General features: G+C 44.0%; 1 protein-coding gene and 1 long non-coding RNA gene across 5 annotated transcripts in view; one reads left to right on the top strand and one right to left on the bottom strand.

Moving 5' to 3' along the window:
• EBI3 (Epstein-Barr virus induced 3) overlaps positions 1–12542 on the top strand; it is a 24956-nt gene extending 12414 nt beyond the window's left edge. For 3 of the 4 annotated variants that reach the window (XM_087922645.1, XM_087922644.1, XM_087922643.1), the window contains exons 4-7: positions 5172–5286; positions 8308–8480; positions 10097–10260; positions 12303–12542. In XM_087922645.1, coding sequence (XP_087778771.1) covers positions 5172–5286; positions 8308–8480; positions 10097–10260; positions 12303–12455 — 605 coding nt within the window. In that variant the 3' untranslated portion in view covers positions 12456–12542. The remainder of the gene's footprint in view (positions 1–5171; positions 5287–8307; positions 8481–10096; positions 10261–12302) is intronic. The other variant, XM_087922646.1, reaches the window with a different exon arrangement.
• LOC148128374 (uncharacterized) overlaps positions 1–17728 on the bottom strand; it is a 452998-nt gene that overhangs the window by 158540 nt on the left and 276730 nt on the right. The gene's annotated exons all lie outside the window — the stretch shown is intronic.

Raw genomic sequence — 17728 nt, 5'->3', positions numbered from 1 at the left:
CCTTCCTCCCTTGTTCCTCTTTTTTCCTTCTTTTCTTCCTCCCTCCCTCCCTTCCTCTTTCTCCCATCCATCCATTCCATTCACTTCCTTCCCTCCCTTCCTCCCTTCCTGACAGTATCTCTTTACTTTAAGTTGTGTGGACCAGTTCTTAAAATTCCCCAACCAGCATGGGGATTTCTGGGAATTGAAGTCTGCACATCTTTAACGTGGCCAAGTTTGAAAAACACTGATGCATGCCCTCAAGGAATCCCCTTTTTGTGACCTTCTGACCTGCAAACTCCATGGAAAATCCAGATTCCCTTGACAGCCATGTTACTATCTTAACAACAGCAGTGATTCCAGAGGTGGCATTCAGCAGGTTCTGACCGGTTCTGGAGAACCGGAAGTGGAAATTTTGAGTCGTTCGGAGAACCGGCCAATCCCATCTCTTCTCCGCCTCCCATTGAGTCCGGCTGGGTCTCCTTTGGTTGCCCTGCACAGGAGAACGGAGCTGGAAAGTGTGATGGACTGGCAATTGAAAAATGATGGGAGACGCAGGGAAGACGTCTGAGCAACTGCCAGCCCCGAGTGCCCCCGGGTAGCAGTATTTATTAAGAAAATGCAAATACAAAATCAAAACAATGACTTCAACATTAGCTCAGCAACATTATCTAGCTAGGCCTCAGCGAAGGTGATAAAGTTCCCGTGAGAAAGCAGGGCACCAAAGGTCTCATGGGAATGGCTCGGATAGGTACTGTGAACTCCCACACAGATTCCTGGTCTCTGAGCTTTAGCAGATCATAACAGGATCAAACTCTCATCATAAAGACACTACTGCCCTCATGAGGAGCGTTTGTGATACCCCAGATCTTACAAAGCTGTACAAGAACTTGCAGAATATGATGGATATATTACCACATTCCCTCCTTTTTATTTATTCAAAGATAGGGGTGTTTCAGTGGCAAAATACACAGTTCCCTCGCAACTTGGTTTCGTACACTTAAGGCTGAGGCACACATTTGAAATAGATTAGGAATACATTGAATACAGCAACATAACATAATAAGTGTAATAACAATTATTACAACTAATTGAAACAATAAACGTAACCATGAGCTGTCAGGAAGCCAATCCCATAGCAAAGCCCAAAGTGACTTATTGAAGCCATCTTTTCCTGCTTCGTGTTCGGCTATGCGGTCTTCCATATCATGAACAGTTCTTGTAATGTTAGGCTCATAATTATGTATAAAAAACACAACAATGTAAATGAATTAAAGCACAAACTCCTAACATTATATCTAAAGCATAAAGTAACTTGGCGAATTTCAGACACTTCTTCATTTAACATCTTAATATTCTCAACAGTATCATAAAACATAGCAACAGTAAAATTATTTAAAATATGAATATCTCTATAGTTCATAGCTATTCCAAAAGGTGGGTACATGCATACAAAGCTAACAATTAGTTATATTTAAACTCTTTGCTGCAATCCGAACGTCCTTGATGTAGGAATTTTCCTTCCTTAAATTATCACCAAGGTCTCTAGTTTCTGAGATAATGGCAGCTCTCCGCCTCCGCATTAGAGTCCGTGGAGGCATAAGACGAATGGAAAAAGAAGTTGTGTAAAGTAACTTAGGCAACTCCAATTGACACCAATATTGTCCATAGTCTGAAACAGAAACATTAAACAGAATCAGAGTTGTAGCACAGGCTGAAGATATAATATCCTTATCAGGTCCCGAGTAAAGAATGTCTTGACCCTTATGCCAGGACCAATATGCTGGAAAAATCAAAAGATGCCGCTGTTTGCAGATTAATTTAGTCCGATTCCCCAAAGGAACCTGCTGCATACAAGTTGATAATCTCAGATAAGCAGTCATCTTTTCCCAGCTTTCACAGCGCCACGCCTGGACTGCCGGCATCAAGAGAATCAGGAACCACGGAAACGCCATCCTGAGAATCAGGAACATCCCTCACTGGCACCTGCGAAGGCGCTTGTGAATGATCAGGCGGATACATCGACCAGGAACCCACGAATTTGACCAAGATGTTCTACTGCTGCATAACCACGTCCCCACGTAATCAGCTCAGCGGGAACCCATGCCGGATCCGGAAGGAATCGCACCAACACTCGAGGCCTCACTGCATCTGTAGAAGGGAAGAAAAATGCCTGCTGGCGCGCTACTAGGGGTTACCAGACAAATTTAAAAAATTTAAAGTATACAAAGCAAGATTTAAATGATCTTGAATTGCCGGAAGCCCCAGGAGCTTCCCTCCTTTTTATTTAATTTAGCTAACATGTTCTTGAGCGTGCCATTATAACGCTCCACAATAGCTTGTCCTGTGGAATTGTATGGAATTCCAAATTTATGTTCCACGGACCACTGTTTGCAAAACTGATCAAAGACTGTGCTCCGATAAGCCGCACCATTGTCTGTTTTTAATGTTTGAGGCGTACCAGCGACTGAAAATGTCTTAATGCAATGATTGATGACATGTTTAACGCTTCACCTCTTTGAGGAGTAGCCATTAGAAATCCTGAATAAGTATCCACAGTCACATGTATATACTTCCAAGGTGCAAATGATGGATACTGAGTAACATCCATTTGCCAAATCATTGAGGGTTTCAACCCCTGGGGTTGACTCCCATAGGAATAGCTGTGCCTTGCTTTGAACAAGTTGGACATTGTTGAATTATGGCAGCAGCTTCTGCAGCAGTAAGCTTGAATTGATGTGCCAACGCTTTAGCATTTTGATGAAAATAACTATGGCTGTCCCATGGCTGAACAGTGAGAACTGAAGTTACAGCACTGTCAGCTTTGGCATTGCCTTGTGATAAAATTCCAGGTAAATTACTATGACTACGGATATGAGCAATAAAACACACATTCATACGCTGCTCCAAACATTCTTGCAACAACAAAAGCAAACGTAGAATATTAGGTGATATTCCAGGAGACAAATAAGAACCTGCTACAAAGGGTAACAAATTATATACATACAAAGAATCCACTATTAGATTAAAATCCTGATTTTGAAAATTTTGAAAAGCCAAAACCACAGCAGCAAGTTCTGCCTGTTGGGCAGACTTCTGCTCTGATGTCACTTTTGTATGCCAAATTCCAAATTTATCTTTCCAAACACAAGCACCAAAAAAAAATTTTTTTTCCTCCATCAGTAAAAACTGTAGGAGCATCTGATATAGGCTGATTTACAAATTTAGGTCACACCCTGTCCCATTGATCTCTCATTTTGCTGACTTTGACCCCCCCCAGGAGCCCGACATTGCGCTTTAAAATGTCCAGGCTTCCCGCAATTGAAAAAAGTTTCTTTTTTAGCATTTCCTGCCCGGAGAGCCAGAACTAAAGTCTCCATGTTAAAAGTCTGACTCCCCACCTTTTGGCAATCTGCGTTAGCCTGATCTACTGCTAACTTCAAAAGCAATTCATTCCGGGCAAATTGATTGTCAATTTGCCTTTCAATAGCCACTTTCAATCTGCTAATGAAATTTTCATAGGGTTCATTGTTTCCTTGTTTGATGTTAGTAAAGGTCTTCTCACCACCTTCGCCGTCAGGGAGAGTCCCTACGGCTTGTAAAATTAACTGTGGGAGAAGAACGAACCCCTCCTCAGGCATTCCATCTCGCTGTAATTCCACTGTTGTAAAATTACCAGATCCATAAAGCTGATCTGGAGTAACATTTGCTGTTCCCCTTTGAACTGCCAGCTGTCTCCATTTCTGATCTAACACCAAATATTGAGCTGGAGTTAGAATCATATTAAATAGAGCTCTCCAGTCAGCTGGAATCATTTTATTTCCATAGCCAACTGCTTCTAACAATGCCTGAGTGTATGGCGATCTAATACCATACTCTTTTGCTGCTTGCTTAACTTCCTTTAAAATCTTAAGAGGCAGAGGCTTCCATATTCTCTGTGGATTTAAAGCAGCATCTACACCAATTTCTACTGGATTAAGTTGAATCTCCACTCCAAAATCTACCAAATCATCTCCTGATAATTCCCCTCTATTTGTTGCTTCTTGAATAGCTGCAGTAACTGCATCTACTTGAACTCTTAAAGGCAAACTCTTCTCTTCTGACAAAGTATTTTCAGTGCCTGACAGCCCTCTGGATTTATCTGGAGGTGCTGTCGGTGGCAATATACGTACCGCATTGTAAGGCGGCAAACCTTCTTCGGGGGTGATAGGAGCGGTTGTTCATGCGTAGCTAATGCATCCATAACCACCCTCCAGGTTAACAAAATTGAAGAAGGGCACGAGGCTCCTCGTGCAAAAATTTCCCTATCTTTCTCCAGCGCTCTACTTTAATACTACCTCCCTCTGGATAACACGGAATATGTTTCCAAACATACTGTAATAAGTCCTCAATTTCTTTCTTTCCTACTTCATGTCCTCTACTATGAACTCCAAACTTAAAACTATTCCCAGCGATCTCTCTCATTTCCCTAAGGTGCTTTGTCTGAGCTTTAGAGACCTTCCCCCATACTCACGAAAAGAATCTGTCTCCGTCCAGCGAAGAAGATGAGGGCCCAGTCGGCGTCCGCGACGATGAGTATAGGATGCGGGAAGCGAATAGCTTTCAAGCTATCACGCCAAAACGTATAGCCTTCCAAACTATCACGTCGGGGTCACCACTTGTGATGGACTGGCAATTGAAAAATGATGGGAGACGCAGGGAAGACGTCTGAGCAACTGCCAGCCCCGAGTGCCCCGGGTAGCAGTATTTATTAAGAAAATGCAAATACAAAATCAAAACAATGACTTCAACATTAGCTCAGCAACATTATCTAGCTAGGCCTCAGCGAAGGTGATAAAGTTCCCGTGAGAAAGCAGGGCACCAAAGGTCTCATGGGAATGGCTCGGATAGGTACTGTGAACTCCCACACAGATTCCTGGTCTCTGAGCTTTAGCAGATCATAACAGGATCAAACTCTCATCATAAAGACACTACTGCCCTCATGAGGAGCGTTTGTGATACCCCCAGATCTTACAAAGCTGTACAAGAACTTGCAGAATATGATGGATATATTACCACAGGAAAGCAGGTTATAGTGGGGTGGGAAGGGAATGGAGATTTCGCAGTATATCCTTCCCCTGCCACACCCACCAAGCCACGCCCACCAAGCCACGCCAGGTGCGTGTCTCACCTTTTCGGCTTTTGCTCTGCAGATCCTCCTGAGAAACCATCGATCCACTGCAGGTCCATCAGCTACCCAGTGGTCAATTGCTCCTGGACTTTGGAAACGGACACCCTCCTGCCTACCTCTTTCTTTGCCAGCTACAGGTAAAGCAGCAAAGGTGTCGGAGGATACCTACGTGCCCAGGTGGTTATTTTTAAAAAAGCCGTAAAGGTCTTAGAAAGGCGCCGAAGATGGAACTTTTGAGGAAGACTTTGGAGGCCTGATGAGTTTGGGTTTCTAATTGTATTTATAATTTTGATGGATTGTTTTTGTGTGCTCATGAGCGGCTGGGAATCGTTGCAATTGGGAGGCTATATATTTGAGAAGAGAAGGAGGGAGGGAGGGAGAGAAGGAAGGAAGGAAAGAGAAAATGAATAAGAGGAAAGAAAGAAACAAGAAAGGGAAAGAATGAAAAGGATGGAAAAAAAGAGAAAAAAGAAGAAGAAAAGAACGAGAGGAAAGAAAAGAAATAACAAGCGGAGGGAGGGAGCAAGGGAAGGAAGAAGGGAGGAGAAGAGGAAAGAGGAGGATGGATGAGGAAAGGAGGGAGGGAAGGAAGGAAGGAAGGAAGAGAACAAGGGGAAGGAAAGAAGCAAGAAAGGGAAAGAAAAGGGTTGAAGGAAAGAAAAAAAGGAAGGAAGAAGAGAAGAGAAGGAAGAAGAGAAAGTTAAGAGGGAAAAGGAGGATGGAGGGAGGGAAGGAAGGAGAAAGAACAAGAGGAAAGAAAGAAATAAGAAAGGGAAAGAATGAGAATGGAAAGAAAGAGAAAAAGGAAGAAGGGAGAAGAGGGAGGAAGAAGAGGAAAGAAGAGGAGGGAAGGAGGAAAGGAAGGAAGCTTATCCTTTGAGTCAAACATGCACCCTGTAGTTTTCTTGTCATTATAACGATGTACCAAATCCTTTTGTGACTGAATGATTTGATGGTTAATCAATCAATTCTACAGTTTCAAAGAACTGAAGATAGCCAACCACACAAACCAAATCCCAACCCCTTAAACGCCAGGTCAAACATTTGGAAGGGACCTTGGAGGTCTTCTAGTCCAACCCCCTGTTGAGGCAGCAAACCCTGCTTATACCATTTCAGACAACCTCCATTGATGGAGCATTTACAAGTTCTCGAGGCAGGGAGTTCCGCTGGTTGTTTGTCCTCACAGTCAAGAAATTCCTCCTTAATTCCAGGTTGCTTGTCTACTGGATGAGTTTCCATCCTTATTGCTTCTTGTCCTGCCTTTGGGTGCTTTGGAGGATAGCTTGACTCCCTCTTCTTTGGGGCAGCCCCTGAGATATTGGAAGGCCGCTATCCTGTCTCCCCTGGTCCTTCTTTTCATCAGACTAGACCAGGTGTCAACCACCTGTGGCTCTGGAGCCACATGTGGCCCTCTGCTGTGGCTCCCTGTTGGGTAATCTCACCACTGGCTGGCCCCGCCTCTCGCCCTCCCTTCTCAGTCACTCCTTGCCTGGCCTGAGAAGGTAAAACACACACAAAAAACCCAGAAATGAAAGGGAGGGAGTGGGGCAGAGAGAGATGGAGGGAAAAAGAAAGTGAGCCAGAGAGAGAGGGAAGGAGGAGAGAATGAGAGAGAGGAGAGGCGGGAGGAGGGAGAGAGGGAGGGAGGGAGGGAAAAGAGAGCCAGAGGGGAGAGGGAGAGAAAGAGAGAGGGGGAAGGAGGGAGAGAGAGGGAGGGAGGGAAAAAGAAAGTGAGCCAGAGAGAGGGAGGGAGGAGAGAATGAGAGAGGGGGAAGGGGAGGAGGAGGGAGGGAGGAGGGAGGGAGAGCCAGAGAGAGGGGGAGGGGAGAGAATGAGAGAGGGGGAAGGGGGGAGGAGGAGGGAGGGAGGAGGGAGGGAGAGCCAGAGAGAGGGGGAGAGAGAGAATGAGAGAGGGGGGGAAGGGGAGGAGGAGGGAGGGAGGGGGAGGGAGGAGCCAGAGAGAGGGGGGAGAGAGAGAATGAGAGAGAGGGGAAGGGGGGAGGAGGAGGGAGGGAGGAGGGAGGGAGAGCCAGAGAGAGGGGGGAGGGAGAGAATGAGAGAGGGGGGAAGGGGAGGAGGAGGGAGGGAGGAGGGAGGGAGAGCCAGAGAGAGGGGGAGGGAGAGAATGAGAGAGGGGGAAGGGGGGGAGGAGGAGGGAGGGAGGAGGGAGGGAGAGCCAGAGAGGGGGGAGAGAGAGAATGAGAGAGGGGAGGAGGAGGGAGAGAGGGAGGGAAAAAGGCAGCCAGAGAGAGAGGGAGGGAGGGAGAGAATGAGAGGGGAGGAGGAGAGAGAGAGGGAAGGAGGGAGGAAAAAGCCAGAGAGAGGGGGAAGGAGAGAAAGAGAGAGGGGAGGACGAGGGAGAGAGAGGGAGGGACGGAAAAGAAAGCCAGAGAGAGAGGGAGGGAGAGAATGAGAGAGGGGGAGGAGGAGGAGAGAGAAGGAGAGAGAGAAAAAGAAAGTGAGCCAGAGAGAGAGGGGGAAGGAGAGAAGAGAGAGGGGGTGGAGGAGGGAGAGAGAGAGAGGGAGAGAGGGAAGGAGGCAGGGAAAAAGAAAGTGAGCCAGAGAGAAAGGGAGGGAAGGAGAGAAAGAGAGAGGGGAAGAGGAGGGAGAGAGAGGGAAGGAGGCAGGGAAAAAGAAAGTGAGCCAGAGAGAAAGGGAGGGAAGGAGAGAAAGAGAGAGGGGGAAGAGGAGGGAGAGAGAGAGAGGGAGGGAGGGAAAAAGAAAGAGAGCCAGAGAGAGAGGGAGGGAGGGAGAGAATGAGGGAGGGGAAGGAGGGGGCAAAAATCACTGGGAGCCACCAAACCTGGGTGGGCGTGGTAGTGGTGGGGTCACGTGACTGGGTGGGAGAGACACAGGATCTTGGCCACGCCCACCTAGGGTTTTGTGGCCCCCCCCGGTGTTTTCTCTTTTGTGAGAAACCGGTCCAAATGGCTCTTTCGAGTGTTGAAGGTTGCCGACTCCTGGACTAGACCTACCCAAGTTCCTGCGAGCCTCCTTCGTAGGTTTTATCCCCAGCCCCCCACGAACTGGATTCAATCCACACTGACTTCTACCCCCCACCCCGTGGTTGCAGTCACCGAGACCCCCGTTCACACAACCCTTAACCTGCCGCCCTATACGGTGCGTGTCTGAACCCGGTTTTTTCCTTGCGGACGCAGGCACGGCTTAAGGGGAGACGTCCACCGGTGCGACCCCGCCGTTGCAGGGAGCCACAGCTGCAGTTTGACTCTCTTGCAGATGTTCTCCACCGATCCTTACGTGCTCAACGTGACAGCCGTGAATCCTCTGGGGACAGCGAGCGATTTCTTTCTGGTCTCCCTGGATCAGATCAGTGAGTCTTCAAGGATTTCTCCCTTCTACCCACCTACAAGGGACGTTTTTTTTTCTGCATTCGTGGAGTGGCAGAGGTCGAAGCGGTGGCTAAAGATATTTGAGCTTGTCGATCAGGGAAGCTCGGGGGGCGGGTTCGAATCCCCGGCATCGCTGAGCTCCCGTGACTCGGTCCCACTTCTGCCAACCTAGCAGTTCCGAAAGCACATAAAAAAATAAAAATAAATGCAAGTAGAAAAACCACGTTTTTCAATCTTGTCAGCTTTGAAGACCGTGTGAACGTCAACTCCCAGACTTCTATGCTGGGAGTTGAGGAACTCTGAGAGTTGAAGTCCACATTTCACACACCTTAACATGGCCGAGGTTGAGAAACGCTGTAAAAAAAAGGATGGTGGGTGTTCCTAGGATGCGTGGCAGAACTCAAAATGCCAGCCTTTTATTTATTATTTACTAGCGGGATACCCGTGCTTCGCTGCAAAACTATGTGATCAGGCTTAGCTTGGGGGGAGGAAAATAAGGGGGGAAAAATTCTGCCTCTGCCTACCAGCATCCACCGGGATTCATCTGGCTAGTGTCCTGTCAGTGTGTGAGAGAATTGAGGGCTGTTTGGAAAGTGAAACAGTATTTGTTGTGTGAGCAAGGAGCCTGGGCGTGGCTTAGCTCAACTGTTCTGTACTGAAGCTGCTTGGTGCTGTGAAACTAAAACTCCCCTGCTTGTGTTTTGCATTTGGAGGATATTTCTTTTCAGGTGGGGAGGGGGAGTAGAACTCCTTAGCATCAGAGCGTGTTAATAATCATAATAATATAGGAAATATTAATGCTCTGATGGTCATTTCGGAAAATCATTTCTTAGTGAGCACCTAGAAGCCAAGAGGAACATACATTCAAGTTTCAAGTTTGTAGGCTTTACGGTTCTGGAGATTTTGTGATGATGCGTGAGTGGTCTTTCGCTTTTATATATATATATATATTGATTGATTATTTGCTTGATCGCAAATTTGGGGATCAGACATCATGGATTGCGAATAAGCCAACTGACGTAAAACAGATAGAAACACTTTGTCCTTCTCTTAGGAGAAGGTTTGACACTTTTATGGCACATGGGTTAGTAGCTGCAATAAGGTTATTTCTCATATCTTGATGTGACCAGCTTTTATTTTTCCCCCCCCCCGTTACAAGTAGTCCTTGACTTACGGCCGCAATTGAGCTCAAAACTTCCCATTGCTTAATAGAAAGTTGCTCAGTGAGTCTTTCCCCATTTTACGACCTCCCTTGCCACAGTTGTTCTGTGAATCCCTTAGGCTGTTAAGTTAGCAACACGGTTGTGATGTGAGTTGGGCTTCCCCGTGGATTTGGCTTGTCAGAAGGTCACAAAAAGGGATCACGATGTGACCCCCGGGACATTGCAACCGTCATAAATACGATTCCATCGCCAAGCGTCCAAATTTTGATCACGTGATCATGGAGACGCCGTGTGGAAAAACGCCCATAAATCGCTTCTTTTCAGTGCCATTGTAACGTCAAACAAACGGTCACTAAACCAGCGGTTGTAAGTCCAGGACTACCCTGTATTGGCCATTTGGGGGTTGGTTTAATTCTCTTCTTCCCTTTTCTTAGTCCAGCCAGACCCTCCAGAAAATGTAACGGTCTCGCCGATCCCAGGGAAGAAAAAAATGCTGCTTGTACGATGGGAGGCTCCCAGCTCCTGGTTATATCCTGAATATTTTCCCCTGCAATATATCATCCGTTATTCGAGAGATGGATCCAGGCTTAGCCGAACGGTGAGTGCGGGGGCTGGGAGTCCCTCCAGGTCATGGTTACGTTAATTGGATTACCATTTGTCTGAAATAGAGCTTCCTGCCTAAGCACGGGGTTGGACTAGAAGACCTCCAAGGTCCCTTCTATTCTATTCTATTCTATTCTATTCTATTCTATTCTATTCTTTATCCCATCTATTCTATATTCTCTTCTCTTTTCTTCTCTTTTCTCTTCTCCTCTCCTCTATTCTATTTCCTTCCCTTCCCTTCTACTCTACTCTATTCTAATCCATTCCACTCTTATCTCTTCTCTTCTCTTCTCTTCTCTTCTCTTCTCCTCCACTCTACTCTATTCTACTCTACTCTAATTCCATTCCATTCCCTTCTACTCTCCTCTATTCTATTTCCTTCCCTTCCTTTCCCTTCCACTCCACTCTACTCTATTCTATTCTAATCCATTCCATTCTAATCTATTCTCTTCTCTTCTACTCTACTCTACTCTAATCCATTTCATTCCACTCCCTTCTACTCTACTCTACTCTACTCTACTCTATTCCATTCCCTTCTACTCTACTCTACTCTATTCTACTCTATTCTGCTCTATTCTACTCTATTCGACTCTACTCTACTCTACTCTAGTCTACTCTAGTCTACTCTACTCTACTCCATTCCATTCCCTTCTACTCTACTCTACTCTATTCTACTCTATTCTGCTCTATTCTACTCTACTCTACTCTAGTCTACTCTACTCTACTCTAATCCATTTCATTCCATTCCATTCCCTTCTACTCTACTCTACTCTACTCTACTCTACTCTACTCTACTCCATTCCATTCCAATCTATTCTAATCTCTTCTCTTCTCTTTTCTCCTCTCCTCTCCTATATTCTACTCTATTCCATTCCCTTCTACTCTACTCCACTCCACTCCATTCTCTTCTACTCTCTTCTCTTCTCTTCTATATCCTATCCTATCCTATCCTATCCTATCTTATCCTATCCTATCCTATCCTATTCTTCATTCCACTATTTCCATTCCATTCCATTCCAATTCCAATTCCAATTCTATTTTATTCTATTCCATTCTATTTTATTCCATTCCATTTTATTCCATTCTATTCCATATCCTATATCCTATTCTATTCATAGCCTGAACTTCTGATCTGAATTTCTCTTTTTTTATTATTACTTTTTTGCCACAGACGTAGTCCTTGACTTACGGGTAGAATTGGGACCATGATTTCTGTTGCTAAACAAGGCAGTTTAGCCAGTCACGCCTGATTTTATGACCTTTTTTTGCCATGGTTGTTAAATGAATCATGCAACCATTAAGCGAATCTGGCTTTCCTCACTGATTTCGCTAATCAGAAGCTATCTGGGAAGCTCACCTATGACGATCACATGACCCCGGGGTATTGCATGAGTCATACAGGCAGTCCTTGACGTACAACAGTTCAAATGGTGACCATTTGAACTTAAACAGCACTGAGAAGAAGTGATGTAGTGACCGTTTTTCACCATTACAACCATTGCGCCAGCCCCACAGTCACACGATCAAAATTCGGACACTGCATTTACAGTGGTTTGATATATGATCCCCATTTGCAGCCTTTTGAAAAGCAAAGCCAACGGGAAAGCCAGATACATTTTTTTAAAAAAACAGATTAATAGTGTTGGAAGGGACCTTGTAGGTCATTTAGTCCAGCCCAAGCAGGAAACCCTACACCATTTCTGACAGATGGCTGTCCAGTCTCTTCTTGAAACACAATGTCCGAAGGCAGGCTGTTCCACAACATGTCACTAACTTAACAACTGCAGTGGTTCATTTAACAATCGTGGCAAGAAAGGGGGTAAAGTCACTTAACAACTACCTCGCTAAAGAACAGAACTGTTGAGCTCAATTGTGGTCGTAAATTGAGGACCTCCTATAAATACATCCCAATTGCCAGGGTGTGAAAACCAGTCATATAAGTCACGTTTTTCAGTGCCTTTGTAACATCAAACGATCACTAAACAAACGAATCATTTTAAGTCAAGGGCTAACCTGTATTTTTATTTGTTTCCCCAGACCAGGCCTATTGAGCAAACTTCCTTTAACCTCACCGGGATCCGTTCTGGCGTAACCTACCACATCCAAGTAGCTGCAAAAGACTTCCTGGACAATGGGGAGTACAGCGCCTGGAGTCTTCCGGCCTCTGGCACGTCCTGGGAGCCTGAGTGAGGGCCAAAGAGGGTGGACTTTGTAATACTTGAAACATGGTATTTGTAATACTGCTGCGCTGGCTAATTACACATAGGTTTTCTTGTATTTTCTTGTATTTAAATTGGCTTTTTCCATTAGATCTAGATCTAGATCTAGATCTAGATCTAGATCTATCTATCTATCTATCTATCTATCTATCTATCTATCTATCTATCTATCTAATGTTTTCTCACGTTTTCGTGGATACTTACATGTATGGTATTCAGCTTTGTTCGGGTATTTTCCCACGTCATTATAGTTGTGCTATAATGGCGTGGAAATACTCTGAACAAAGCTGAATACCATACATGTAAGTACCCGTGATAACTTAAGAAAACATATAGATGTGTTATGTCTCACCTTTCTTTTTTCCAAAAAAGATGAAAGAGTCCAAACTCACACAAACACAGGCAGGCAAGATGACTTGGTCTTTACAGAGTTAATCCTTTATACTGATAATGTCCTTGGCATTCCAACACACTCTGCCTGCCAAGTCTGAAATGATAACAAGAAAAAACTACTCACGGAAGATTCCAAAGCAGACCACAAAAAAACAGTCTCAATGAAACCTGGAAGAGAAGCAAACTTTGTCCCGTACAAAGTTTCCGGAGAAAACACACCCACTTTTATCCCCTGTGGGGTGTGTCTCAATGACTCAGCTCACTCTCTGACCCTCCCACGCCTTCTACGTTGCAGCTCACATTTCTTCCTACGACGCTGCCTAGGATCAAGCCAACATTCGTCCACTTGACTCCCTGTCAGGGGCTGCTCCGATATGCCCTCCTCCTCCTGATTAATCTCAGGCTATTCCGCTTGGTTGTCTGCTGAAACCTGAGGTATTATCAGGGAGGAAGGCATTGCCAGAGAGGAAGGTCCTGGGGAGGAAGGCATTCCCAGTTCCTCATCATCATCTTTCGAGTCCTCTTCCTCTAACAGCACAGGCTCGGGAATCGGAGCCACAACATATATGTATATGTATATGTATATGTATATGTATGTATACATTTGTTTTCGTAGATTTTCATAGGTACAGGTGTTCAGTGTTGGATATTTGAAGGAACCAAATTAATATCCAACACTGAACACTCCAGCAAGACAATAATCAAGGAAGCCATCGAGATAGAGAAACACCCCCATAACATGAATAGACGGGACGATACCTCCCGCCTACCAGACATCTGGAAGCTAGCCCTCACCAACAAACGAGTCCCAGCCACGAAAACCAACACCAGACCCAAAACAACATGGGACACCATCGCCAATCCCCCTCATCAGACCCAGGCCCAAGCCCATCCTATATACGGAGGATAACCACCATCCAGAAAATAGACCATGGCTGCTTCAGCAGCTGTCGCAACCCCCCGACCCCAAAACCAAACAAGCCGACACACGCCAAGAACACAGACCCAGACCCCAAACTCGAAGCCAGACTAAAACCCAGAATGCTACATCACGGCCACCCGCTCAGGACATCACATCAGAAAACTCAGGAAATTACACCACAAGAACTCAAGAAGTTGCAACACAGCAAATGACCCAGGATATCACAGCACAAGACTAAGGACACCACAGCAAGGAATCTCACAAGGTCATCACACAGCCCATTACCTAAGCCGTTACTACATAGGAGGCTAATGGAAAAAAGATCAAAACACAAACGACCCCGGAGATTACAACGCAGGACTCAGGATACCACAACAAAAGAACTCGCAAGCCCATCACACAACCCATTACCCAAACCGTTAAAACACGAGAGGCTAGTGGAAAAAAGATCACTACAAAACAAACAATCCAGGATATTACAGCACAAGATCCAGGATATCTCTACAACAAAACTCACAAGGCCATCACACAGCCCATTATACCAACATCAACTCTATCAACCATTCAAGAGGCAGCAGTGCAGCCAACTAGCCCAGCATACCAGACCCCATCACCAGTATTTATAATGAGACGGCAGCTCCGATCACACACTGCTTGCACTGGCACGAAGCCGAAAGCAGCAGCCTGAGGATGGCGAGTGGGACCTTGCCGAAACGTCGCCAAGATACTCCTAATCTTACACGGGAAAAGACCCGAACACACCTAGACCAGGCTTCTGATGGCAGATGAGATTCTGCCAAAACGTTGCTACAACTTTAAAAGCACAACTACAATGATGTGGGAAAATACCCGAACAAAGCTGAATGCCATACATGTAAGTACCCATGAAAACTTAAAACACACACACACACACACACACACACACACACACACGTATGTATGTATGTATGTATGTATGTATGTTATGTTATGTTTCACCTGTATCCACAGGTGAGAATATAAATTTCCAGAGTTCAAAATATTCAAACAAGAACAAAACCAGACTCAAAAGAGTTAACTGTACTGTTTTCCAGTCCTTGGCAATCTTCCCGGAATCTGTCTGGCAATTCAGAATTGTCCATAAATCACAACAGCCCTTCAAATGTATCCTTTCAAATCCACAAAGCACTTTGCTCCAAGCAAAGATTGAGAGTCAGCAGGCCTCCTTAAATCCCCTGGATGGGCATGTCAGTCTCGCTAATCAATGTCTGGCTTGATGCCTCCTTTCAGATTGTGATTGACGTTTCAATCTTCTAGTCCTAGCATCAAGCCAGCATCCGTCAGTCTCTTCCTCACTCGAAGCCTTTGGCTCATTCTGTGGATCAGCTGCTGACATCCGAGGCATGAACAAAGTAGAAGGTTCTGGAGAGGACTGTCTCTCCAACAATCTCTCATCCTCCTGACTCACATCTGTGTCCTCTGATAATTCAGACTCCACATTCACAGCAGGCTCAAACCTTCCAGCTTCAGAGGCATCAGAGTCAAAACTCCCAGCAGGGTCAATCCTTCCAGTCACAACATATATATATATATAAATTATATATAAATATATATATGCATATATTAATTAATATATACATATACATATACATACATACATACATACATACATACATGCATATATATATATATATGTTTTCTTAAGTTGGCTGTGAAAGTCTGACTCACAGACGAACACAATACAGAAGCCTGATGATGGCAGATGAGATTCTGCCGAAACGTTGCTACAACTTTAAAAGCACAACTACAATGACGTGGGAAAATACCCGAACAAAGCCGAATACCATATATATATATATATATATATATACACACACACAAAATATATATATAAAAGCGAAAGACCACTCACGCATCATCACAAAATCTCCAGAACCGTAAAGCCTACAAACTTGAAATTTGGTACGTATGTTCCTCTTGGCTTCTAGGGGCTCACTAAGAAAGGATTTTTTGAAATGACCATCAGAGCATTAGTATTTCGCATTTATTATTAACACACCCTGATGCTAAGGAGTTCTACTCCCCCTCCCCACCTGAAAAGAAATCTATTCCAAATGTAAAACACAGAGGAGTTTCAGTTTTACTTTCACAGCAGTAAGCAGCTTTAGTACAGAACAGTTGAGCTAAGACACACCCATGCTCCTTGCTGTCTCCTTGCTCACATAGCAAATACTGCTTCAGTTTCCAAACAGCCCTCAACTCTCTCACACACTGACAGGACACTAGCCAGACAAATACCAATGGATGCTGATGGAGAGAAGCACATATTTTTCCCCTTATTTTCCTCCCCAAAAACTAAGGCTGATCACATAGTTTTGTAGCGAAGCAAGAGTACAGAGCTAGTTGCTAATAATTTCCCATAAACCTTAACCTTCAAGAAATAGCCTCTCTTTCAGAAACGGACCAATTTGTTTTTAGCTGTTCTCAAGCTTCCATGAACAATGAAAATAGTGAAGCCCAACCTTGGGAAACACTGAGAAGGATCTTACCCAAACCCATTTTTATGTTTCTCCATAGACATACCACATAGAGATAAATTTTCGCCATTATGATTTCCCTCTTATCTTCAGGTTTCTTAAGAATCTACCCATCACAATTGTAACTTAGTCCATCTTCCATGCTGTTGTTTGTCCTTATCTCCTTTTTCGTGTCATCTTTTTAATCATTATACTGTAGATTGCTCAAGAGTTGAATATGTCCTGTTGAGTTGCTGCTGGTGATTCTTGGGAGCCACCAAGATAAAACCTTTTCCAGAAGGATCTGGAATTGAAGATTGCTAAATATAAATATTAGTATAAAAACCTGTTAGTTTTTTAGTCTAATTCTCCTCTTAGGCATTTTATGTGAGGCAAAAATCCAGGGCATCTGATAATTTCAGGGAAAACTCTGATTAAAGTTAAAAAGTTAAAGCAAAATTCAGGGACACTCTACTTTTCAAGAAAATAAATGAGATCTCTGCACACACTCTGACATCATTCCTGATAAGGAAAAAAACCTATAATGCCTGTTAGGATTCAGTTCAGGAATACATTATCATAAACACATTTTGTCTCCAGTCAGAGAAAAATAACTGTATATTTTCAAGGTCATTTTCGGCTTTGCTACTTTTCAGCTTGGAAGCTTTTTTTCTTTTCTGTTAAGGTTGAAGATGGCTATTTTGAGACCATTATACCTTAAATGTGTAAAAAAAATCATCAAAGAAACTTGGTAGTTCCACCTTGGACAGCAAAATGGGCAACTTATAAATTTAATAAATAAATAAAAATAAATACAAGAATTGGTTTAATGGTCTTCATTTGTCTGATGTCATGCATCACTATTCCTATTGTATGCTGACATTTAGTCTCTGTTCTTAATTGGCATTTTAAAATTCAATTTATAACAAAAGATTTCATAAGCCATTTGGGATAACTGGTTTGGAGAGGCAATATATACATCTTAAAGACAAAACATAAATAAACTCAACAACATCCTGGGAGGATGGAAGAAAGCTCTGAGCATGCAGCAATAATTATTATCATTAATTATACAGGTTGCAACGAAAATTATTTTAGGATTTAATCCTTCTCTGTAAACAGTACAAAGCATCTAATAAACCTTATCCCCAAAGCAATTTCGCTTTTTAATGAAAAAGGAGCCTTCAATAATTCGAAGTATTAAATATTTAACAGAGGTAATGAATATTTAATGCGCATATTTTATGAAAGGCCTTTAATAACGTCTACTGAACTTAATCCATCTTTCTCCAGCCCCGGAACTAGAGATGCCAGATCTTTGTTTCCCCAACGGAGTATTTTAGGGAAGGACAAACGACGCGACATAAATAGGCACGCTGGGCGCTGATTAAAAGACGTAAAAACGGAGCGACGGCTTATGGCGGGGAATTACTG

This window comes from Pseudonaja textilis, chromosome 1 (assembly GCF_049901715.1).
Source record: "Pseudonaja textilis isolate UNSWEBS1 chromosome 1, rPseTex1.2, whole genome shotgun sequence".
Classification (NCBI taxonomy): domain Eukaryota; kingdom Metazoa; phylum Chordata; class Lepidosauria; order Squamata; family Elapidae; genus Pseudonaja; species Pseudonaja textilis.
Note: the sequence above shows the minus strand (reverse complement) of the source record. Positions and strands in the feature narration are given on the sequence as shown.